This window comes from Larus michahellis, chromosome Z (assembly GCF_964199755.1).
Source record: "Larus michahellis chromosome Z, bLarMic1.1, whole genome shotgun sequence".
Taxonomy (NCBI): Eukaryota; Metazoa; Chordata; class Aves; order Charadriiformes; family Laridae; genus Larus; species Larus michahellis.
In genome coordinates, this window is record NC_133930.1 from 31,655,291 (window position 1) to 31,682,319 (window position 27,029).

Sequence of the window (27,029 nt, forward strand, 5' to 3'; positions counted from 1 at the left end):
AGAAGAATTTGATGTGATTTTTAATTTGAAATACTTTAGATTATTAACTGTACTGTAAAAAACAAATCAAAATTATTCTTACTTGTGTTCCCAGCATAGGCAGATAAGAGGGTGTTGAACAAATTTTGTCTAGCAAATTTAGAATAAATGGAAGTAGTCACTATTCCAGCATTATGAATTTGAAATTATTGAATTCACTGTTTGTGTCATTAAATAAAATGTCTGCATTTTAGAATAGCTGAGGTAATGTTATGATTGTCAATAACATTTGCAGGATAGTTCCCATCTGTGATGTAATGCAGTTGTCCATACAAGTTACTAAAGAAGCTATTCTATCTATCATCTTTTGCTGGACAGTCATCTTATACTCTGTCTTCTTTAGTATGCTGGAGCTTATTTCCTGGACTTAGTTAACCTAGCTCATATCCTCTCATTGTTTCATATGGGCCACTTACTTATGGCACTTACAAAATAGTGACAATATTTTGATGTGGTCTCCATTTTGGCAAAAGGGAAAAAAGTCGTATGTCTTGACACTGGTAAGGCTGTTGACATGATGTTTTAATATATGAAGTGAGGAAATACAGCCTACTCAATCGCCATTATATCAAATACACAAACAATGAAAACCAGGCCAGAAAAAATGAAGAGGGGCTTAGGAACAGCCTTCAGGTGTGGAATTATGCAAAGACTTGAGATAAAGAAAGCATTGCTATCTGTGAGGAGATTTATCCACTGTAACAGGCTATCTGTGGATGTTGTAGAAACCATTTCACGAACATGTTGGATTAGCCATCTCCCAAAGACTGTCTAAGTATACATGTAGTCCAGCTTCAAAGTAGGGGGCTAGGTTAAATGCTGTGTGGAAGTCCTGTATAACCCTGCATCTTGTGAGCCTGTTCTCGTTTTTGAATCTTGCTGTTACTTTTTGCAGAATTATGTATAGGTTTTTTGGTTTACTTGTTTTAGGAGGAGCAGGTTAATTTTCAGAGGAGTGTATGGAATTTGAAATTAAACTATTAAATAGCTATCTATATATCAGTTTTGTTACTGTTGCACCAGAACAGATCATCTTCACATTAACATAAAAAAGGCAAAAATACTATCCATTAAGTATCATATTACAAAATTACCTTGTAATTCATAAATGCTCATTCTTTTGCCATGTGTATGGCACGGTATTAAATGTGATTAATGAAGCAAAAATAATATTTCAGTCCTTTTGATACTTGCAGAAATCAATGGAGTTGGGGTAGTATGGTAAATATTCTGTTTATTTTGCTTCTACAGAAATGTATCTTCTGCAGACAGAGAATTAAGAAAATCTCTGGCGCCTGCATTCAGTGTTCATATGGATGCTGCCCGGCCTCTTTCCATGTTACCTGTGCCCATGCTGCAGGAGTGCTGATGGAACCTGATGACTGGCCATATGTTGTCTACATCACGTGTTTCAGGCACAAGATCAACCAAAATGTGGTAAGCAATGTGTTTCCTTATTTATTAAAAATTGCAGAATTTGCAGGAATTGCAGAATTAAAGTATGTTTCCAGAGAAAATGGAAGAAAGGATCCACACCATGTATAGCTCCATCTATCGTATTTCCATACATAGCAAACTATTACATCTTGAAGGTTTTTTCCTGGAGAAATGATACTTGATATGCCTAACACATTTTTGCATTAGTGTCATTGTTGAATGTATTGTTTTGACAGCCAGAACAAGTCTTTGAATTCTCTGTTTTGTTAACCTGGAGTGTATTACAAATACCCAGATCACAGTATCTTCCGAATACTCACAGATACTGTGAGATAAAGGATATGGTATTTATGCAAGTTCTTTGTTCCGCAGACAAACAGTGTCTTACAAATATCCAATTATAATTTTTCTGTCATCTGGCAAGGTAACACTGGTATGTCATGAAAATTCATGTTATTACTGTGCCTTTTTATTTCTAGCCTGTGCTGAGGAGTAACCTTTAATTTTAGATGAGACACATGAAGAATTAGTTATTATTGTCTTGTAGATTTTAATGTCTTTTATTCGAATTAATTGTTACTATCTCAGTTAAGAGAGAACTCTTCCCATTTATCTTGGGCTTTTAAAACTGTATTTTGTTTTCTAGCAAACTAGAAGGATTTAGCGTAGTCTTATTAAGGAACTAGCTTGGTAAGTTAGTCAAGTTGAGATTTCTCAAGTTGCAAACTTTATTTCCTTTGTACATTAGAAGTGAAAGAAATAAACCTAGGTAATGTCTGTATAATATATGTCTTTGTTTCAAGAGGTTGTCAGTGAATCTTTGATCTTAATGACAAGACTACTGAAGAGTAAGATTTTCTTTCAAGTGTACTAAAATGTAATACCTCCCAACTAGAGCAATCTGTCAGTCCTGAACGTTCTGTCTGGTGGTTCTTAAAAAGGGAAATAAGTTGTGTGTCCCTGTTTAAGACTTCCACATAATTGTTAAGCCTTTTAAAGATTTTTGTTTTCCAAAACGAATTAACCTGTGAAACCAGTACAATTCATGTGGTTTTTGTTTTGTCAAACATTTTTCCAGAAAACGAGTTTGGTTTGAAAAACAAACCAACCTCTATCTCTACAGGCAGCTTAAGATAGTTTTCCTGTCTTTCTTGGAAAACATTATCATTAGTTGAAAATCACTGAGTTAAAATCATGGCTCAAAAAAGTAGGGCTGTTCTTCTCAAATATTTTCTAGTATTTGGTTGGGACAAGTCTTTATAATCTAGGTAGTGGGATTTGTGTCAGTAGCTGGGAAATCATTCTCTGATCAAATAGGACTTTCTGCATAATACTTTCTCCTGTTCCCATTTTATATGTATATTGTGGCCACTTCCTCAGTCCCTTAACTTTTCCAACTTCCTCTAATATATCTGTCTCTGGTGCTGGAGTCCCCTTATGCTATTAAATAATGCATTTGTGTTTCTTCACCTTATTCCCTTTTATAATACTAAATGATAAATGTGCGTAAGTTTCAGATTATTTCTTCTATGTTTATACAGCACTTAACATAGTGGTATATCTGTCCTAAACAGACTTTTTTTTCCGGCATTTCTGTGTTTATGTTATTAAAAGAAATACTTACAAAATGAAAACCAGGTAGGTTGTTTAAGGAGAATTTATACTTTCAATCTAATATAAAAGACTGAAGACTTCAGCACTTAACTTCCTTAGTGTACGCTTTCTCTGGAAAGAAGTTATTAAATAGCTATTATTTTGAATAGTAAGAAACAAACCATGCACTCATCTGAAAAAAACCCAACACAATAGTAATAGTGTGACATGTTTTTTTCTATAAAATCCATTTCTCATTAGTGATTTTCTTGACCTGTGTTAGGTAGTGTCAAAGAAACGCAGCCTCACCAACTATGGAGGTACAGGATTTTGTGTGCTAGTATTTAAGAGATGTTCAAAGTAGCTTGGAATGAGAGTACCACGTCCTTTCCTGAAATGCAGCACCAACCTTTTTGAAAAAAATCTGTATTATTAACTTATGCCCTCTGGCTCAAATCAAAACCAGGTTTGCAGAAGAGAAAAAAAATAAAAATGCTTTTGTATTTTTCACTGGGCCAAAATTTTGAAAGATCAGATATTTTGTTAAAGAATCTTTTTCTGTGAAATTCTTAACTTTTTCCTGAGATAAAGGAGATTGCCATGTGTTTGTATATGCTTGGTTTTATAATCTGTCTTTTGGGTAATTAATCTAATCACATCTTTAAGTCTTTGGAAGTTTTTTCACCATTCGTTTCTTTGTTATGCTTTTCTTAGCTATTAGCTATTCCTTCATGCAGAAATTACATTGCTCTTCACCATTAGGCATAGCAATGTGTCTTATTTCTAATGAACTTCTTTCATTTCTCTGTTTTAACTTCTTTGCTTGAAAGCAGATCAAGGGCATCATGAAGACTGAAATATATTCCCTTCACGAATTTTTACAGGAATGAAATAGATTGTCTTGTCAGCAAGAAAAAAAAAATCTCTTCTGGTATTTAGCAGTTGAAAACATTGTACATAAAGCAAAGACACTATTATTTTTCCTCATTTCAAGGGAACAAAATTTAAATTGTCTGTTTTTTCACTAATACAGCCTCTAGATATTGTAAATGACTAAATGCTCAGTGAATACCTGTGATTGCTACTTTCTTCAAGTTTAAAAAACAAATAACCCAAAACTCAACAATCAAAGGATGGCTTCTGGGCACTTGGAAAAATTATGACATATATCTATAGTGGTACTGTAATACGTAAATCAGTGAGGATGCTCAATGAAAAGCCTGCCTGTGTACAGATAATTATGTATTATTACCAGTATTAGTGTATCTCTTCACCTCAGGCAAGGACTCATTGCAATGATGAGGTGCAGCATGCATCCAAATTATTTATGGCTGTAATCTCAAGCAAATTGTGTCCAAATTATTCATCAGTATACTTCCACAAGTCTTTTTCACTGGGTACCAGATTCTGTATTGTATTTAGGATTTTTTTCCTGGAGTACTATTTTAATGTCAACCATAGAAAACACTGGTGGGTCTTCAGGTGAAAAATCATCATAAAGACAATCAAAAAGGAAAGCATAATCCTTGCATCCATATAGTGCTGCCAAATGAAGCAAATATATTAATACTAAGAACTGGAGTTTTTAAATGTTGATATGACTTTTCAAAAACATGTGCTTTGGAGGTGCATGGACTCAAGACTAAGTGCGCCTCTTATATTTGCTGAAGGTACAGCTTTAGAAATAACACAAAAATTTGCTAGCAGAAAAGTTGTTATATACAGAATGTTTTTGATAATTCCTGTTGCAGCCTGTGTTATTTTGTTATGTGAATTGGAGTGTCAATGTGCTAGGAATGCTCTGCAATTTGCTACTTATAGACAGTAGGTCATGGTGTTTTTCATTTTTACTGTTTGATTTTGCCTGTCTCTGGGCATGAAACATATCCCTCACGCCTTTTTGTCATCAAACTTCAAGAACACTTGGAAGTACAGTTGAAAATAGGTGCTGCAGATGGAATTGTTTTGTTTAAAAGAACTCTTTCATACTCAAGGAAATGAGAAAAAGAAGTTGTATGCAACTGTACTAACAGGAGAAAAACCCCTGAGGGATCCATACAAGATTTAGCAAAACCAGCACTGAGAGTCAGAGAAAGCCAGCTGGAGGCAAACATATACTCACAGTTGATGCTTCATTTGGAAAGTGTGATCAGAAGATCACACCATCTAGGCAGCCCCAGTTGCGTGCCTTTTGAAGGACGAACTGTCTTTAGAAAGGCCAAAGATAAGAGTTGCAAAAACCCACTGGATAGTACTTGCAAAAATCTACTGCTAATGTTTTTTGAGATATTTCACATTATCTTCTACTATTATTGGCCAGTTCTTACCTCTGTAGCACACATATAGAGAACAAAGGGTTGCTGTCAAATGGAAGCTGTAGCTTTTCTCTGTTGAATACCTGAGTAATGCCGTGTTGTCCTTTGCCACTGTCTGCTAACTACTGCCAGTCCCTTAACATTTCAGAGAGACTAAGGCATGCCTTAGGAAGGACATATTATTCAAAAATCACGAGCCGGCATATTTTTGAAATGTCATGCATCATTTCTGTACCTAAATTGCAGTTCTGAGCTTAGAAGGATGAAAGGAGAGTTATGTTCATGTATCAAATAAGCCTCAGAATTTTGATGATCCCCCATTAAAAACTGTAGTCAGAGACTAAGTTTCTAGATATACATCAGATGCCTATTTCATGATAGTTATTATGATTTCATATACATGTAGTTTATGTATTTTATTTAAGAAGATTTTTGTGTCCTACCATACAGAAAATGAAGGAGAAAGTAATTTTTCCTCAGTTTTGAAGTTTGCACACAGAAGGGGAGGTTAACTTTTTTTTCATATCTGGTTGTTTCTGTATTTCTGCCACTGTTTTAGTTCATCCTTGGCTTAGGTACTGTTAAAGAAAACCATGCTTTTTAAACCTTTTAAAGCTTTCTCAATAATCTGGTAACTACCACAGCTGTTTCTTTAATCTGATAGACTCCCTTACATAACAACTGTCCTTTCTGATCAAAAATGACATTCTTAACATCAATAAATTCTTAAGATTTTTCTGGCAGGAAATGTTTTCTGGGACATGCAATCAATTGCAGAGTGTGCTTGTCAATATTTTTCCTGAGAAATAAATCAAGAATCCTACCAAGATAACATACTAAAAAATAATCTTCTCCTTGAGCTAGGATGCATTTCTAGTTTTTATTATTTGTTCTAATGAGCAGTGGCATTTCTTCTCTGAAAATTTTATCATTAAATGAGTCTGTATGGTCTCTTAAAATATTGTATTTTGCCTTCTATCTTCTCTGAAGAGTTCCAACTTCAGGCTTTAAAAACATTTAAACCTTTTAATAGAGCTGTTTCTCCTTGGGCTTCTGTACTATAATATCAAACTTTTTCTATTATCTCATGTAAGTAAATCAATTTATGCTCTCCAGTTTACTTCTGATTTCTCCCCACATCCCTCCTCCCAATAACTAAATAGACTAAAGGCAAGAATTGAAAGGTAAATTAACATTTATGTTTATGTATGTTTCAAGATTGATAAAAAGTGCTAATTGACATGTTATCACTCCTGTGAAAATACCAGTAAATTCTTATTTATGTAGTTAATGCTGCTACTTAGACAGGTAAAATGAGGAAGAAACAATTTTATTATATATGTATTTTTATGTAATATATGTAATTATGTATTATATATTACACATATAATATATACTATATATATGTTATATTTTATGTAATATATATGTATTTATTGCATATTATGTATGAAAACGGTTAAATAATTTTTGAGTATGCTCAGAACATTATTTCTAGGTAAACTTGAAAATGCTTTAGAAACATCATTGGGTTTTACTATCTGAGGTGACCTCAACTAAATCCTCCAAATATGTATGTCAGGCAGAGCTCTGATACACAGAGATTTAGTGCACTGTCTCCAGAAATTGTACAGAATATTTGTACTTGGTTTGCCCTTAGTTTGCAGGAGCAGAGGGGTTTAAAAATCCTAAATCCCAGAAATTGGTCCAAGAAAGAGGCACGATAGTGACTACAGTCTCCACAAAAACAGAACCGTTCAAGTTTGGGATGAGTTTTTCCTCTTCCCCAAAAGCATTGTTATTACTGTTAATTCTTGGAGTCTAACAAAAAGAATTGATGCTGTCCTTGGTTCTCTCTTGGTTAGGGCTAAAAATTCTAAAGCCTCTAGCATTTTCCAGATTTTCACAGGCATTTTTGAAGATTATTATACTGATAGAAGAATTCACTGCTTTGAACGTTTGAAAAACAGTGCTAGGAAATTGAGTAATTACTTCAGCAAATGTAATAAAGTATTTTCATGCTGTTTATATAACATTTCTAATAAAAAAAATTGTGCTTAGTATATACCAGTGTAGTTGCCCCATGTGGTAGCATCTTCCGTTATAAGAAAAGCTCAACTGTTCAGATATAGAGAAGGTCATAATCATTCACTTTTGCATAAAGAAATAGATCTTTGTGGGGTAATGAACAGACAGTCAGGATCATAAGAAAGAAGTGCATTCCTTGTGTTATTAGAATGAGAAACGCTTGATTTTATTTTTCCTGGTGAAGAAGGTTGCTTCTTAAGTGGAAGGTTCATGGGAATAAATTGGTTTGGAGTTGATGTGTAACAGCTGTCGGCGTCATGTGAGCTTTGGAGCAAGGTTCCATTCTTTTTTGTATTTATAGAATCCATCAAGCAGTTATTGATGTAGAATTTTTGTATAGTTCAACAACCCTGCTGCTCTTCTGATTAACATAACTAACTCTGAGAAATTAAAAGTGAGAAATAAATATTGTTACTGATTTACTACATAAATAACTGATGAAGTGATTGGTGTTGTCTGAAGTTTTAAAGCAAAACTTCTGCGCAGTATGGGTTAAGAAGTTACTCAGAGACACTGCTGTAGACAGATCTTACAAGAATTGGATACGCATCTAGTTATTGCGTCCCATAAAACAAAATATTAAGCAGTTATGAAGAATCATACTGAAATTCAGTACTTAAAAAATCCCATCACTTAAAACAGTGCAAGACCATAGTCTGTGTTCATCACATCTTACCTCTTCAGGCAAATTCTACAAATTATTCTACAAATAAAATGTAAAAATATTGCTAATTGTGTAAGTGTTTTAATCTAACACGGAATAGTTAGAAGATATCAATTGCAAAAATATTTTTGAGTGCTGTGATTTGTTATTCTTCAGATGCCATTTGTTTTCTCGTAAGATGCAGAAAAAAATTTGTATGTAAAACAAATTTGTGTGATTGTGATTGGAAGGAACGATTTTGCATTTGAAGTTCTTATATCAAGTGGTGAACTGCTATCAGTTCTTTTTTGACACTGATAAATTTGTGATGTGTAAGACAGTATTTTAAAAAGACTTGTAAATTCTTTCTTTTTCTCAAGAGAGCTAAAGCACGTGAGAAAGCCATTACGGTTGGGCAGACGGTCATTGCAAAACACAGGAATACACGATACTATAGTTGCAGAGTCATAGGAGTGACATCTCAACTTTTCTATGAAGTCATGTTTGATGATGGCTCTTTCAGTCTGGATACTTTTCCTGAAGACATTGTGGTAAGTACTTTCTCGGGAACTTGTTCTTTCCGGTTTGTTTTTGTGGGTTTTGCTTTGTTGTTTGTTTTGTTTGGTTTTGTGTTGGTTTGTGGTTTTTTTTAAATTAGAGAGTTAGAACCTCTTGAACAACTTCTTTTGACCTTGAGGAGGTAATGTCTTAATATTCAGTTCATGTTTGTTACTTTTGCTGCTGAGAATGATTATTTTCTAATGGGCTTCCAAAACTTGGTTGTTCTAATTAGTCTTTGTCATTTGACCAAATGAATCAAAAGTAATCTTACAAAGTCTTTTAATTAAATAAGAAATATGTATTTAATAAAGGATATGAGAGAGGGAATTCCATATATCCTTATCTGTCTCTCAGAGATAACTTGTAAAAATTCCTTGCTGAATAGAAAAATCCTGCTGTAATGGGAAGAATAGCTCTCAAGAATCTGTTCTAACCACTTGTTTACACCTTCTGATATTTAGTTTGTGATATTGCATTATTAATGATAAAAATCATCAGGGAGAGGAATGTGTAGTTCATTGCATTTCCAAAAAGCAATTGAGATATTGATTTCCCTTGTGCACTTACATAAACTGCCATGTTTTTCGTAACTGTTAGGGACCACATTGTGCACTTAGCACATATGAACAAAATTTGCAGACAGTTGGGGAAAGATTCTGTTTCCTGCCAGATTTTAGATGAATACATTGGCTATTAACCTTCATTGTGTTCATCAGGTGCGGCTTGACATCTTTCTCATGGTATGACTCTAATCCTTGTTTACCTTCAGGCCCATCTGAGTCTTTTTTTGTGCTGAACTGTTATTTTGGTGTATCTCCTGCTAATAATCCCTAAAAGTTAGAGTTCAGTGTACAGTGGTATGCAAAAGTGCTGTTTGTTGCAAGACCACTTTTCACTTAGCCCTGTGTCCTGTTCTGTATGTAGAGGGGGAGAGTCTGGCATGTGCAGCAGTGCATAAGAATAGAGGCTTTGCAGCTCAAGGGGCACAACTCCTAGGAGTACTCCATATTTTTCCTCTGTGAAAGTCTTTGAACTGTTCTGTTTTCTGCACGCCTAATGTTTTCCTGGAAGTAGCATTAGCTGACATATACATCAGTGGAAACGATACTGTTTTTCTTAGAAGCTTCTTAGTTATTGAAAAGGCTCATGCCTTTTGAAAATGCTATATTTAAAAGGATGTATTTCAGAGCAGCGTATGGGGATTGAGCTGTTTACCTCCCACTGGTCTTAATAGAAGACAGTCAGCAAATCCCTGTTACACGTCTTTGAAAATTTATCCTTTAATTCGAAACACTCTGAAAGGCTCCATTAATGATCAAAGACATTCTGATTTAGGATGATCAAGATATTAAGCAAATGTGGCTGTATTGTTATTAGAAACTCCTCTTTTGTGTATGCCTGCATCAAGGATCTGGTGAGGCAGAGATGAGAAACTGCTTGCCACCGTAGTGGGATAGTCTGATCTGGAGCTAAGAATAAATGTAATCAAGTCTGGATATGCCTCAGTGCTTCTCAGATAGTGGATGAACAACATATAATTGTTTGATGGAAACACCAAACGAATTTCACATTCCTTAGAGAAATCTTGTTGTGTTTTCATTAGATAATATACCTGCAGCAGTTACTGGAAGGGAAAAAAACCTGTTTTTTCTTCTGCCTGGACTAAAACTTGCTAATCCATGCAATGTGCGTATCAGGTGTTAGTGCCGCTGGGAGGACTTATTCATCAAATCTGGTGTGAAAGCAATGTTGCTGCCTATTGAAGAACTTATTTTTCTAATCTGTTTTCACTTTTCAACTAGCTCACAAAGATAGCAGGAGCTTTCTGCTTTTCCAGTATGTGCTGAATCCACTACATAATTTCAGCTCAGCTCATAATACACCACAATTCCGATGTTCAGACACAGTGATTTATTTTTAAGGAGGAATACAGGGAGCAGGGAAATTTCAGTCTCAAAGCTTCGTGAAACTCTGTTTGCTTGTGAGCATTCAATAACTACCAAAGCAGGGTATGCATTGGTCTCCTCTCATATGTATTTTCCTCGGTTTGTGTTAGCATTTGCTAAATATAGCTGACGCTTTTTTTAATTGTAAGTGTTAGATATAGGCATAACTATATAGATTTTTCTTCTTATTTCAAGCTATTTCTTGGGTGCTCTACCTGATTTCTACCTTGTCAGAATTTCTTAGAACAATTACTCCTCAATTACAATGTGTAAAGCCATAAGATAGGTTGTTGACATGCTAACCAGTCAGCGTTCCATCCACCCAGCAGATGTAAGAGGGTGCAAAGAAGTATAAGGGTGCAATTTTTTGCTGGAAGAAACAGCAGGAAAACTTCCCCACTTCGCCTGTTAAGTCATGGCAAGACTGCAGTGAGGGTGATATCTTACAGGAGGTGAGATGACAGTTTTAACAGTTAGTTTAAGAATGCGTGCACACAAGTGGGGAGTGCATATGCTGCAGTCCTGAGTATCTGCTACCAGCAGACAGCATGTATGTGTGCCACTTGCCACTTCTTGAAGGGTGAATGCTCTGTAACTTGTCACACAGCCCCTAGCTCAGCACCAGGAGGAGTACTGACCTGCCCAACAGGCTTGATGTCAGTTTACAGATTATAGAATTAGAATCACAGAATCACTGTGGTTGAAAGGGACCTTTAAGATCATCCAAGTCCAACTATTAACCTAACACTGCTATGTTACCACTACACCGTGTCCCACAGCACTACATCTACATGTCTTTTAAATACCTCCAGGGATGGCGACTCAACCACTTCCCTGGGCAGCCTGTTCCAATGCTTGACAACCCTTTCGGTGAAGAAATTTTTCCTAATATCCAATCTAAACCTCCCCTGGCACAACTTGAGGCCGTTTCCTCTTGTCCTGTTGCTTTTTACTTGGGAGATTGACCCCCACCTCCCTACACCCTCCTTTCAGGTAGTTGTAGAGAGCGATAAGGTCTCCCCTCAGCCTCCTTTTCTCCAGGCTGAACAACCCCAGCTCCCTCAGCTGCTCCTCATACAATAGGCATTAGGAAATGTCTCCGTTTTTCACCTACTCAGTTGGGTGTCCCACAGTTGGGTGGTTTTGGGTTTTTGTTAGTACCTGATGGATGTATCTTCACTGTCATATCTTGGCAGTTTACTAGAAATGAGTATTCTGGGTATTTAGCTAGGAGTTTTAGTTGTTTCTCTCTATATTGTGGCTGTCAATAATGTTTTAACAGCAAATATATTAAAAATATATATACGTATATATGTAATCTGAAATTAGAGCTAAGGATGAAGTTGTTCCCACATTACTTTATTAAAACCTCAGCTAAACAGGGAGACCTTCTAGTATACTTGGTCAGGGGCAGAAAGATCCCAGCAAAATATATTGATTGCAAGGAAGAGAGGAATTAAGAAAAATAGATTGCGGAGTCAAGCATGATTTGAGTCTGTGGGGAGGTCTGATTACAGGAGAGCTGAACACACCTCTCCGGAAACAGTAGACATCTTTACAGGTTGCTTACCGCAGAAAGTACCCTGGTCCTCCAGTGACCAGTTTACACATAATTCTTTGCTGTCACGGTTTCACCTTGTAGTTACCAAGCAAACTAGTTAAACAAAAATAAGTGTACATACTCTTGCTGCCATGATATACCTATACTGTGGTTTAGTTTCCTGTTAAGTGTATAAATGTAGAGGTTCTCCATTGGGAAGGTAAAGCTGATCTGGGGCTTGTCATGCCCAAACCCCGAAATGGATTTTACTTATTAAAATCTATAGATTGAATATCATCCTAAGTGGTATTGTAGTTTACAGAATGCTGCTGTAAATGTTCCTTACAAGCAAGAGCATCTGAAGAGCTAAGGAAGTGAGATATGTTTGGAAGGACACTTGGATGCTGTATTCAGGAGTTCATGACTTTTTTTGTGCAACCACATTATGCTAATTTTCTGCGGTCCCGATAAAATCCAAAAAGCATACTCTTGAAAAGGTGTATATTAGTTCAGGTTAAGGCATTCAGACTGCAGCTGTCAAAAGCAGGAACAAGAAATTATTTTTGCATGTGTCAGGTTGGTCCATTCAACATCTTGCTTGATTTTTTTTGTCTACCACTGTTTTTTGAAGTGGATGCCACCTTACCTGAAAAAAATTCAAGCATGAAAAAAACGCACCAAATAGTGGATTTTTTAACATGCCAACAGATACCTGGAATCCTTAACGGAATGATGCTGGTACTTATGCAAGTACCTTCTTTCAGTAGTGGACCCAAGAGAGCCTTCAGAGTGAAGAGAGCAGAGGAGATTAAGCTCTATTTTTCTGTGTCCATTGATACTTTAAATTCACCACTGGCGGGGGGGGGAGGAACAGGGCTATTGAGAACTCTGACAGCCAAAGTATTTCACTGAAATTATCATGAAGGCTACAACTTCTTACAGTGTGCACCTAAATTTCACAAAGCCCAAAATTATTATCCTCTGCTTTCTTTGTAATAAAATGGAGCACATTTTAGTTGCCAGTATTTGAAGAAAAAGCTGACAGAATGATAGCAATGTAATTTGAGAAGCTATTAAAAAAGAAAGCCAAACAACCCAGCTTTTCTCAGCGAGGGACCTTCTTTGCAATCCTCTACATCTGTCCTGACCCACAAATGCTTACTTCACACCCCTGCAAAATTATGAAAGGAAAGCTTTGACATCTCATGACCCACACTCTAGTGTCCACACAATTCTTGGTGATTGTGGACTTGCTGAGATTCTGAATGATCCTTCCTGGCCTAGATATCTGTCAGGGGTTTGAAGCTGCATATGCATGTATACTCTTTGAAGTTTCTCAAGACGAGGTGGGCTAATTGGGGTACAGTACAGGGAAAGGAGTCAGGCTGAATACAGTTTGTCCCAAGGATAGTGTTATTAGACTAATGAGAGACAGAATGGATTTACTTCATCCTACTTTGAGATGCAGAACAAATTGGATTTATCTGGATGGTTGTTCAAAAATTATTTCCTCCACATGCTAGCTAAAGGGAACATGAGTTCCCTTTAAAACCATGATGTGCCATTATGTAGGTGGGACTTCATGCATGTGCAGGTTAGAAAAGGTAACACTTCGGGGGGCTCTGAGTGTCAATGCCCAGGATAGACCTTCAAGAACAAAGTCTTACTTCTTTACAAGGACTTCTGCCTAATGACTTTTTCAGGACTACTGACTTTCAGTGGTACAACCAATACGTGTCTGCAAATGTCTAAGTGGACATTCAATCAGCTTCTCAATTTCTGCATGTTTTACTTCTACTTTTGAAAAACCATACTGCTTGAACAATGGACATTTGTAAATACTGGGCTAGCACGTAAGTCTTGACAGTCCATTAATGTCCACCTGGATATAAAAAATAGAAGGTTTGATTCTAGCCCTAGTAATTTCCAAAGGATGCTGTGCTTTTTTGAAAATCCGTCCTACAAACCAGATGTATGTAACTTTTCCTCCGTCAACCTTGTCTGGCATTATTCCTGACTAGTTTCCAGCATTTTTTTCCAGTGGTTTCTCTTCTGTATGCCTTTCTCTCTTTACCTCTTCTGACAACTGTTTTCTGCTTGTCTGCCTGCTAAAATCAAAACTTTAAATAGTAGTGCTTACCTGCCTTCTAGACTTCTGACAGACAATAACAGTTTATTGTTCAGTTTTATTATACTGGCATGCAAATCTGTAAAGAATGGCTGAGGAAATCAGAACTGTTGAATTCACACTCTTTCTGGGCAAACTATAGATACTTTGGATGCACTCCAGTGTCAACATCACCAGCCATTTCTGAGAATGTGGAGTAGAAAAGCAAGCAATGCATTTCTGAAGGTAACAAGAGGATAGATTGTATTTGGCATAAACTTAGTCAAAAAGTCCTCAGAACTAGTTGCGTAATGTGGGAAAACAGACCTAATGAATTATAATACGTTTAGCAAACTTTTTTTATTTATTTCTTAACTGAGACAACATTGAGTCTCTGAGCTGAATAATGCACTAGTCATGTTGGGATGGTACAATTTTTTTGCAGCATTATAAAATTACTTGCTGTGTAGCTGAACTTACTACTCAGCAATTTGTATGGTGTGACCACTGACAGACAATTCTGAAAAAATTCTGGAAAGCAAGTTTGAGAGCTGCATGACATATCTTTGAGGAGAAAAATTGGGTTTCTGTTCCTGGTGAGATAGATTTGTAAAAATTGTGTAGGATTTTGCATTCTTGTTCTGAGAAATACTCCAGTAAGTTAAGTATGTATATATGTTTTAAAGAATTTATTTCAAGTTTGTGTGAGCTGAGAAATTTATTTTAACACAGTTTTGTAACTGTGAACTTTTGCACTGGATTTGCAAGCGCTGATACACAGAATGCTATAGAATCATAGAATCTTCATGGTTGGAAGAGACCTTTGAGATCAGCAAGTCCAACCATACACACAAAAAACCCCCCTACAATCTCTGCCACTAGAGCATGCCCTGAGGTGCCAAATCTACACGTTTCTTAAATACCTCTAGGGATGGTGACTCAACCACCTCCCTGGGCAGGCTGTTCCAGTGCCTGACCACTCTCTCAGTAAAGTAATTCTTCCTAATATCTAATCTAAACCTCCCCTGACGCAGCTTCAGACCATTTCCTCTGGTCCTGTCATTATTCACCTGGGAGAAGAGGCCAACACCCCCCTCTCTACAGCCTCCTTTCAGGTAGTTGTAGAGGGCAAGGAGGTCTCCCCTCAGCCTCCTCTTCTCCAAGCTAAACGTGCCCAGCTCCCTCAGCCTCTCCTCATATGACCTGGTCTCCAGACCCCTCACCAGCCTGGTAGCTCTCCTCTGGACACGCTCCAGCACCTCAATGTCCCTCTTGTACAGAGGGGCCCAGAACTGAACACAGCACTCGAGGTGAGGCCTCACCAGTGCCGAGTACAGAGGCACGATCACTTCCCTGCTCCTGCTGGCCACGCTATTCCTGAGACAAGCCAGAATGCTGTTGGCCTTCTTGGCCACCTGGGCACACTGCTGGCTCATGTTAATGACCAGGTTCTTTTCTGCCGGGCAGCTTTCCAGCCACTCTGCCCCAAGCCTGTAGCGTTGCTTGGGGTTGTTGTGACCGAAATGCAGGACCTGGCACTTGGCCTTATTAAACCTCATACCGTTGGCCTTGGCCCATCGATCCAGCCTGCCCAGGTCCCTCTGTAGAGCCTTCCCACCCTCAAGCAGGTCAACACTCCCACCTAGTTTGGTGTCATCTGCAAACTTACTGAGGGTGCACTCACTCCCCTCATCCAGATCATTGATAAAGATATTAAACAAAACTGGCCCCAAAACTGAGCCCTGAGAGACACCACTGGTGACCGGCTGCCAAGAGGATTTCACCCCATTAGTCACAACTCTATGCTTTGCACGTGCAAATCATTGTTTGCATCTTCTGAATACTAACACAAATGAATTCCTCGTTTTAAAACTGCGGTCTTACTAAGTTAAAATAAACTTTTTGAAAACACAGACTAAGTTCTAAGGCTTCAGACTGGAGGCTTTTATTCCATTGTTTAACTCTTGAAACTGCAAAACGTGAAGAGAGGCAATAGTCTTATTCTAATCTGAAACTTGTTGTACAGTAATATAACCGTATTGATTTAAGTGAGTTACTTTCACTTTACTCCATTATGGAGAACAGAAGTGATTTTTCTGCAGGTCTTGCTTTTCTTTGTTTCCTGTTACAGTAGAAAGACAGATAACTTAATAGATAAGCATATAAAATGAATGTAGGATAGATTAAAGGCAAATTAAATTCAAATATGAGTATTATCTTTACACAGTTTCATGTGTATAATGTCCTTTCCACTTTGTAATGGAATACTTTATGGATCCTTATCAATAATGATTTTAGATGAGTTGAAGGTAATGCCCCCACATCTCATCAGGAGAAACAAAATGGAAGATAATCCCTTACTTTGCAGTTTATGGTAAGATGGCTGACTCTGCAGTGAAGCAGGTAAGAGACAGAAAGACATTTCATTGCTTCTCGTGCTTGCAAAGTGAGTGTGCATCCATGTCCAGGAGCACGAGTACAGCCATGATGAGCATGTGGAGCACACTGAAATCCCTGGAATCGCAGAGGAGCTGCTGAGATGAATTCGGACTGCTGGGAGTTGGGGAGGAGCATTATTTCCCCTCCCACCTTTTTTCTGAAGTAACCCAGGATTTTCAGATCTGGTAATTTACTCTAATTGCTGTGTGTTTCAAAAGTAGATTATTTCCAGCCTTGCCGTGTGTGTTCAGGGTGTTAGGAAGGGGGAAGAAGGAGCATTTTCCTTCATGTGTGTTATGACCCGAGGCAGGGGCAGGAGCGGAACATGAGCTGGTCTTTGCACTTGTCTGACTGCAGTTGATTTACTGGGAACTTTAAAACTTTAGGCCTTCACCAATATATAGGTGGGCAGGATACAAGGTCGTACCAGAGGATTCAGAGTTTCATCTAACTTTAATGTAAACATAAGCACGGGTTCTCTGCTGCACTAAAGGAGCCTTGTACTTCAGTCAGGCACAGTGAATCAGACGTCCTGCTCTCCCTGCCAACTTCATCTTCCTACTGCTGATGCTGAGTTTTGTCCCATAGTAGTATATCGTACCCCCAGTTAAGGCTTCCTCAGTGTCCTCTGTCCTGCACCTTATTGTGATGTCCGGTTCCATCCTGGACATCCTAAGCCACATTCTGCAATTCCCACAGAGTTGCCCAGAATCCGGGCAATTCTCCATCTCTCAATTAATATTACGCATATATTTGTGTTATTAATACTTTACTGAAAGGCAATGTAACAGTTGAAATAGTAACTTTCTAAGCCGAATGGAAAGTAAGAAATTTTTAGATGTATTCAGGAATGCGTGATCCAATTTGTCTTTCAGTTTCCCTCATATGGTGAAAGCATATATTCACTTTGTAAGAGAAGATTCAGTAGCATTTTAAGGGCAACATATTTTACATAAATTCAAAGTATTTTTATACTATGCATTCTGTGATCCAAGGCTAAATTTGTTGAATTACAGTAACTATTCTGTTAATCTGGTGATTTCACTGAATTTATACCAATTCAAAACCAGAATTGCACTCCTGGGAATCAGGCCTGCTCTTTCAAATGCTAATACACTGTGTAAATTGCTGTTCCTGTTTAGATAAAATTCTGACTGTGGCAAATTAGCTACCACTCTCCTTTTCATTCAAATTGTCTTGGAACATATGAAACCTAATTCTGTGTTTCTAAAAATTTGCGTTAAGTACCGTATAGTATCAGCTCCCAAAAGAAAAACACAGTTTGACAGTCTGTTGAGATCAGCGGTTGTTTTCAGAGAGTTTCCACAATTTGTTTCTCCACTTCCGCTTTAATGATGCTGGTAGATACATTCACTGTTTGCAGCTGTGGTGTGTTATTTATCTATATGACAGGCTTTTCCAAGTCGGAGGTGTTAGTTGTGAACCCATTAGTCATGTTGGAGCTGCAGGGCTGGAGCATCTCTCCTGTGAGGACAGGCTGAGAGAGTTGGGGTTGTTCAGCCTGGAGAAGAGAAGGCTCTGGGAGACCTTATAGCAGCCTTCCAGTACCTGAAGGGGGCCTGTAAGAAAGCTGGGAGGGGCTGTTTGCAAGGGCGTGTAGCAATAGGACGAGGGGCAACGGTTTTAAACTAGAGCAGGGTAGGTTTAGATTAGACATTGGGAAGAAGTTCTTTACAATGAGGGTGGTGAGACACTGGAACAGGTTGCCCAGAGAGGTGGTGGAGGCCCCATCCCTGGAGAGATTTGAGGCCAGGCTTGATGAGGCTCTGAGCAACCTGATCTAGTTAAAGATGTCCCTGCCTACTGCAGGGGGGTTGGACTAGATGGCCTTTAAAGGTCCCTTCCAACCCAACACATTCTATGATTTTATGCTCCTTATGAAACAATCACTGGTGAGTGTGGCTGTGGAAGCTTAATCGCTAGCACTCACACTGAAAGTTAATGCTAGCTGAAGGAACGTGGACAAGTGCCTTCACAGAATGGCCTTGGGGACATTGCATCTCCATCCTCAGGACTGTTCAGAGGTACCTCTCCTGCTCTGCTGCAGGAGCCTTTTTCTCTTGTGGGTCTGTAGGGTCTGTACAGCAAGAGTTAACTCTTCCTGACAGTGCCGTCACCCCCTGCTCATTTCTCTACTCCTTCCCTCTCAAACCACCTTCAGCTGGTTCCTGTCAGTACAGAGAGCTGGCTCTCATGGTAGGTACCCTAGTAGCAATGAAGTCGGGTAGTGAATTTAACTCAGGTCCTAATTTAAGGGGAAATTTTAGAAACGACTGCTGCAGTTCAACTGAAGTCAGCCAGAGGCCAATTTCTGTGCAAAAGCCCGATAAACAGGCCTGGATTTTTCCTGCTTTTTCATGTTGTAAATCTGGGGACTAGAAATCCACTTGAAGTCTTATAAATGAAAATCAGATGTAGTTAGTGTGTGTCGTCTGTGTTGTGAGAAGTAACTGTTAATTTCGTGATTAATATCAGAATGCTTGTTTGCTATAAATTGAAATGAATGTTCTATGAATTGAATTTGCTGTGAAATTAATTTCAGTTCCTCCAAAATAGGAGGATAGAGGTATTGGTTATTCAGTTTTGGAGACCATGCATGAATTTTAAGTTATTTTTCAGAAACCATGGAATTTCTAGGATGAAAGTCCAAATGAGTCAATACTATGGCTTGCTCCATGCAAATTGTGGTTAGATAGACTAGTACTAACGTCTGCGTCATTCTTACGGATCTGAGCAATGCAGGGGATGACAGAAAATGGACAGTTTCTATTTCACCGTTTGATTTTAACAATATGTATAAATTTACAAAAAACGTGAGATGAATGATAGTAAAAAAATATCTTGATAGGAAGGCCAGGTTTATTGCAATTACAGAGTGTGATTTGGCTCTAGTTCCTCTTTTAGATATCTGTTTTTCTTTGATTTTTGAAACCTCGGGGCGAGATTATGAGCTTTCCATCTGCCAGGAGGAGGATTACAATATTGTGCCATGCCCCCTGTGCATGAGGGATGGAACAATACGGAGGGGATCTGTATCACCAGGCACATAACAGGGCTGAAGCCAGGCTGCTGCTTACCTCTGCCTTTTGCCGTTCCTTCTTGCCAAGTTGCATGACAACAGCATAGTGGGATTCACAAGAACCCTCTGATACAGAAAGCTGCAGCAGCACAACGAAATGGATTCTTACACAGTATTCCTGCAAGACTGCTGTTGATTGATTGGAATATGTCTTCCTAGAGGGCTTTGATGTTGTATGGTACAGAAAATAATGAGTAACTTCAAAGGATGAAAAATATGTTCAGCTAAACTAATTGTTACAAGTTCTAGTTTTGAGCTTACATTTAAACTGTCTTTAAACTGATAGCATCCCAGCAAAAATAATGACAGTCGCGTTCTGTGTATATTTATACTATTCCTGTACCATTGAGTAAAATAATTTATAAAATTCATGTGTATTTCATTCTGTCGCTGTGTTACAGAGCTATCCAGCAAAAATAGGATTAGAAGTATGTGCTGGTTCACAAAACCTGTTGCAAGAGCCACACTTAACGACTTTAGCCCTGTATTGTTATGCCAATTATACTATCAGTGGTATTTGACAACAATTTGAATAGACAATGGTAAATTTTGAGCTTTGTTTTGGAAACAAAGCAAATCAGCAAGTAAAACCCAGGAGTGTCTAGGAGATGTAGAAATTTTTGCTAAGTGATATTGAGAATAATGCTGTAATTTGAATAAAATTTAAGTAAACAATTTTATTTTTTAATACAGTCTGAATCACCATAGTGATTTGAAAAATAATGTAGCTCAGCGCTGTGTCTGCCAGTTAAACAGATAAACAATTCTATTGGTGTTGAGGAGAACAAAATAGGAGTTTCTGAGGTTGTTCATGGGATAGGGGCTGCTCAGACACTCTCCTGAAGACAGAGGTGCCAGCGTGATTATATTTGCTGTCTTGGTTAATACTTGATGACCGTTTGATGCTCCGTGTTGTGGATTTTGTAGAGATGCCCTCATGGGAAATGGGTGGAAGAATGTTCTTGGTTATGGTGGATTTGAAAATTATTTAACAAGTTCCAAAAGAGTGAAATGATTCAGAAAAGGAAGACGCTGCTCTGCATGTCTAACAAATTAATTTACATTCATAAACTTGCATCATTTAAACCTCAGATTTCTAAAACAGCGCGGCTATAAGGGAAAAAATTCTGCTTAATCAGATGGTTAGTGGTGAATAAGAGTAAACTTCAAGAGTGAATCCCTTGCAGACAATATTCCCACTTAACATGTACACTATAAACTGATTTTTCTTCAATATCTTTCCAAGTTTTTGGCCTTAATTTTTTTATACACGGAAAAAGAAATCTCCATCTTCATTGTATTGTTTTATAGATATATATGAATGTTTTAGGGCTATATTCAGGGAAAACTGGTCTCCAGTAATACTCATCAGCTGTAGAGCAGGGTCTTCAGACTGTTACTTAATAGTTTGCAAACGTCTTATACCTCACAATGTTTCATTCTCCTTTTTCTCTATTAAGCCCACTGTAGGAGCACAGCTGTGAGAACTGAGTTCAGTAATCTCCCACAGAAAATATTCTGGTCTGATCAAAATGGAGATTGATTTTCTTCATCCTAATAAGAGAAGTTCCACAGAATGCTCATGCAAAAGTAGGAATGGGAGGCAAAAGCAGCTTTTAAAACAAAACATACTAGTCTAGGTTATCAATTGTGGGATCGAATTGGGGACCTTCATCATCACAACTCTTCTGTCCTCTCTTGAGTCAGGGTAGGAGCACATCATTAAAACAATTATCAAGAGCCAGGTGATCTGATGAAGGTACCTCCTGATTTGAATATTCAAGTACTGGCATTTTTCCATTTGAGTTGTTTTCTAGGAACATTTTAAAATATTTGACTACTGTTGGGTTTATAACTCCTCTAAGAGATGCCATATGGGCTGCATTTTCCTCTTTTCAAACAAATTCTTGAGATACAATGACCAAAGTTATTGATGTGATATTGAATACAATTTTAACCTTTATGACCATTACTTTAAGTTAAAGGAGTTAATTGATCCCTTCTTCACCAGTCACGTTCCACATTCACCAAAGGCTGAATGAGATTTGGAAGGATATGATTCTGTTTAAGCTCCTTAAAGATCAAACATTGAACTGTAAGCTGACGGTTGAAAGGCAGAAGCTAATGAAAAACTTTTCCTGCTGCTAGATTCAGAAGGAATGAAGTGATATTTATTTTCAATGTAGCTCCTTTGGATCAAACCTAGAAGAAGTCAAAGGCTCTTATATTCTCACAATTTCAAAACTAATTATTGAATTTGAAATAGCTGAATTAGTAACATAATTGCCAGGCAAAACATTGTCAAAATAAAATTATAGGTCTCCAAGGAGCATCTGTTTCTGACAGTTCTGGATAATAGTCTCAATAGTTCATAAGTTCATCTTAGACCAGAGTATCTGTATGTTTTAGCCTTCATTTAAGAAAACATTTCAACATATTTTTTTTCAACTTCTTAAAAATTAAGGTATTTTCTTTAGGTGTCAGTGGGTATATTCAAATTCTGGGATTCTTGCAACATTTCGCAGTTCCTGGATTCGAATACATGCTTCAGGTGCAGACTTCCTCCCTCTTTTTTATTAGTGTGGCTCCACATTTTTTCCTATTCTGTGTCAACCATCACCACCTGCCACTGCAACAGTATTTGCCACTTGCAAACGCTCTGTCCAGCCTTAATGAACCAAAGCATTGTTCAGCTTCTGTGGTGAAAACAGAGGAATATTAGAAGAGAAAAACAGCAAAAATGTCTGCTTTATCTGTAGTGCTGTACACAAGAATTCCTTAGTGCCAGCATAGGAGACAAACCCAGTGTTTCGACGTATTTTTCCAACATCTATTGTGAATGGATTACTTACTATTTTAGTTCAATGCATATAACGAATCCTAAAATGAATTTTTCTAAAACCAGAAAATACCACCTGTAATAAACAAGAAAAGCTTTAGAATTATTGTCATTTACAAGAAGCTTTTTTTGAATGGCTGTAAACCTGGCACTGGTGAGACTATATCTGGAGTGCTGTGTCCAGTTACGGACTCACCTGTACAAGAAGGATGGGGACATACAGGAGCAAATACAGTGAAAGGACTGGAGCATCTGTGATATGAGGAGAGGCTGAGAGAGCTGGAACTGTTCAGCCTAGAGAACAGTAGACTCAGGGGGATCTTAACCAAGTGTATAAATACTTGATGGGGGAAGTAAAGACGATGGAGCCACACACTTCTCAGTGGTGCAGGGTGCCAGGATGAAAGACAACAGGTACCAACTGAAATGCAGGAAATTCCTTAACATGGAATTTTTCTTCACTTAAGACTTTTTTACTGTGAGGCTTGTCAAATGCTGGACTGCTTCCCCGGGGAGATGCTGAAGTATTCATCCTTGGAGGTACTCAAACCCAACTGGACATGTCCCTGAGCAACCTTCTGTACCAGACCATGCTTGGAGCTGGGGCTCTGAGCTGTGAAACAGCTGGAATATGAAACTGGACACTTCAGTGAATAAGCTTTTCACTAGAAATAGGCATGATTTTGTCTATTTATGTGAAGAAGAAAATATACTGTGTAATTGTATGGGAAATTTACATGGTTTACAAGCTGAATGTAGACTGAGCCCACACTGTATGTTATTTACAGCTATAGGGATGTTGAAGGGTTGCCATATCTTGATGTCTGACTTTTCGTTATATGACTGGGAAAAGTGAGGTTGCATTTTTGTAATTTTATCAGCCTAAGAAATCATTCCCCAGAAGTAAATGGTGAGAATTATTTTTGCAGTAAAAAAGACACTCTCTAAAATGGTTATGGAATATGAAAATAAAAGAGAACAACTCTGGCAGAAATCAGCAAAAATTATTTAGTACAGGTTTCCCAAACATTGTTCCAAAGACTAAGACATTGTTGTGATACATGGAGAAAGGGATTGTTATTTGTCTAGTTACCTGCATGAGAACTCTTAATTTTCCCTATAAGCTATTCCTTTAGCTATCCTAGAGAAGCTGTGAGGTGTTTTTCTTGTGCAAGGTGCAAAGGGAACAATTCATGCTGGGATTTTGTTCTTGGAAAATTGAAGTTTGGCTTGACGTTGTTGATAGATATTTTTATTTTCAGCAAATTTGCTGTCTTCGATGATACATGTTAAAAGTTTGATTGAGACACTTAGCCAAGACTCCTTTTTGCACTTTAAGTAAATAGCGGAAGAAGTATGATAATGGTAATGACAATAGGCATCTTGACAGTTGTCACTGAGAAGAGAGCATTAAAAATATTGTCTCATTTAATTTATAGTCAGAGCTATCATAGTATTTAGCAATCCCTGTCCCCTGAGAAGTCATATTTCAATTTCCAACAATTTCACTGTTGGAAAGCAGGCAGTAGCCATCCTCTGCCCTTTCCCCTCTCCTCCTCCCTCTCCTGGGTAGGAAGGGTAATACAGTAATGCCACCTACTACCCCAAATATATGGTGAAGTTGAAAGGACACATCTTTCTGTGGCTGTCACAGCAACCTTTGACAGACAAACACGCAGGGCGTATTTTAGAGCTGTCCCCTTGGCACAGCACCCAAGGGATTACAGAGAGAGTGTTGTCTGACAGGAAAATGTGTCTCTGTGAAAATCCAGCTTTTTACTTCTTTTCTCATGCATTGAATCAAATTCATGGATTAAGATACATGTGATTAAAAACAGTTTATAAAGCCTGGATTTGGTTAGCATGATATTATAACAAGATAATGTCCCAGTAAGGTTCACTGTGGTGCATTTTTGCTCCCACATTTTGAATTCTTTGTCATGATGATCATTGGCCTCTGTTGGAAGTGAACTGTTGAAGTCAAAAATACAATATTTTTGTAAATTATTCTATGTAAATCTGAAACTTTGAAAACAGTAATAGTACTGCAGCAACCTGAGATAATTCCAGGTCCTGCAGGACCTTGTCACTGAGTCCTTGTATCTGAATCCTTGGCATTATCTTTTCTCTTCTCAGTCTAGACCTCTTAGCAGTGAGCTCAGGTAGTGTGATCACCCAAGAGAATACCACTAAATTAGTGCTAATTTACATGACGAACCTTGTGATGTAGTCAGTATAGAGTATAGGTGCCTTTGTTGGGGTGAGTATTTGGCACAGATAGCTTCCAAAGAGTTGGTGAGCACAGACCTGACACAATCCTTTTCCAGTCCTTCGTGTATTTCCTCACGTAGACAGCTGTTGTTCTGGGTGTGTGGTCAGTGTACTCTGCAAATGAGACATTTAGGTCATACTGAGCGATATGGGGCAAAAGAAACCATAACAAGGATGTGTTGGAGATAGCATAAACTGTGCCGCTCTGACACACTGAACAAGCCCGGCACAAAATTTGGGCAAAACAGAGGAAAAAAAACCTGCCTCATATCCTCTGAAAAGAAAAATCCCACCTAGCTCTTCTTTGTAAGCATTTGGATTCTTTCAGTGTTTCTCCATCAGCTAAGCAAAGAACTCATTGGCATTCTCACCATTTATAGTTTGATCCATCAGAGTATGTTTCAGTCAGCAAAGTTAGCAACTAGCAAAAATATGCTGTGGTTAACAAAATATGAGTTACTTGAATATGTAAAAGAGAAAGTGCTGCACATATGCAGTTGCACTTTAGTGATCTTTATTTTCAATGTGTGACGGAAATTGATTTTGGGGGAAATGTATCACAGTTGCGGATAGCTGTCTGATTTTTTCATATGTTGCCTTGCCAATGCAGCATCAAGCTGTAAAGAGAATGTTTCTTTGGTCAGTGTTTCATTTTCATAAAGGTTAACCGTATCATCTGTTAGCCCATTAGCAGGATTATAAAACTCAAAACACACAAGGTAATAAATCTCCTCCAATTACCAAGTAGTAAAAAGCAGCTTACTGGTAATTTCAAAGTGTAGTGACTCACTCACTGATTTGAGAATCCATCCTTCTTTGTAAATAGAGCAGAGACTGCCTAAAGCTGGGCCCACCTGCAGAGGGAGAGGTTGTCCGAGTGAAGTGGCCTGATGGAAAACTGTATGGCGCAAAATATCTGGGAACAAACACAGCTCACATGTATCAGGTGGGTGTCTATATTTATTACCATGTGCTCGTTTTCCAGATGTCTTCATTGCAAATTGCTCATTCAACTCTAGCATTGGACTGGACAGCCATACCTTCAAAGCTGCAGAAGGCTGGAGGGTGGACTGTTATTGTAACTGTTAATGCATTTAAACTAATAAATAAAGCTGTCTAAACCATTAACAAGTGCTGTGCACTCTTTGGGAGTTGAGGTTTCACCTGTTCATGTAAAATGAAGAAAATGAGTTATTTAATAAGAACTCAGGTGAACAGGTGGAACATTAAGATTGAAAGATAATATTTGTTATTTTCTCCAGGTTATTTACTCTTATTTGATGTCAGGTAATTATGCAATTAATAATACAAAATTAAATATTGGTGTGTGACTACAATGAACCTTAGGCATTTTGTAAAAGGATGGAAGGGAGGACAGCAAAAACAAGAGCATAAATAGCCCCACTTTCATTTGTCTGAGGCACCTCTGAATTAATTAACACATAATCTAAGGAGTGTTTTATCCTCAGCAAAGGCAAAAGGGAACTGAACACTGAAGGCAAGGCTAAAAAGCTGACTTCTGATTTCAGAGACACAGTAATTGTTTTTTTATGTGCTTGCCTTTGAGAAAAGTCAGTCAGCAGCTTTGAGTACCCAAGTGAATGGTAGAAACTGCAATAAAACAATCACAATAATAATAGCACTTCTGAAAGAATGAGAATCTAGGTACATTTCATTTATATATATATAATAATTTTCACTCATGTAACTCTTTTCATCTGAGGGCCTCACATTACTCTACAAAAATGGCAAATTTACTATTATATCTGTAGATAAATTAAGGCACAGGGAGGCTAAATGACTTGCTGCATTGACCTTCTCACTTTGTCAATGACTTGCAATCGAACTCAAGTCCTCAAATGCCTGATCCCTTGAGCTAGTCTCTAAATCTTACCTTTTCCCTTATGTTTAGCAGATGTACTATATTGTGAAGGTGAAAAGTTCTTTATAAAATATAAAGATTATTGTCCTATAGTAGCATTAATCTTCAAATCATTTAATCTTCTGAACAGCTGGTGTTCTGAGGAGTACTGTGAGGTAGACTAGATGAATGTTCATATCTTTCATATATGAAGGAATCTGACATAGTCAAAACAAACTTGTTTGTCGTA

The 27,029-nt window shown here is 37.8% G+C and overlaps 1 protein-coding gene across 5 annotated transcripts in view; it reads left to right on the forward strand.

Annotated features, from left to right (window-relative positions):
* The window catches only part of KDM4C (lysine demethylase 4C), a 274,533-nt gene that overhangs the window by 241,293 nt on the left and 6,211 nt on the right, over positions 1-27,029 (forward strand). For all 5 annotated transcript variants that reach the window (XR_012584902.1, XM_074569863.1, XM_074569862.1 and 2 more), the window contains 3 exons: positions 1,291-1,476; positions 8,496-8,666; positions 25,745-25,864. Coding sequence is in view for 4 of the 5 variants with exons in the window: in XM_074569863.1 (XP_074425964.1) it covers positions 1,291-1,476; positions 8,496-8,666; positions 25,745-25,864 (477 nt within the window). In the remaining variant the exon portion in view is untranslated. The remainder of the gene's footprint in view (positions 1-1,290; positions 1,477-8,495; positions 8,667-25,744; positions 25,865-27,029) is intronic.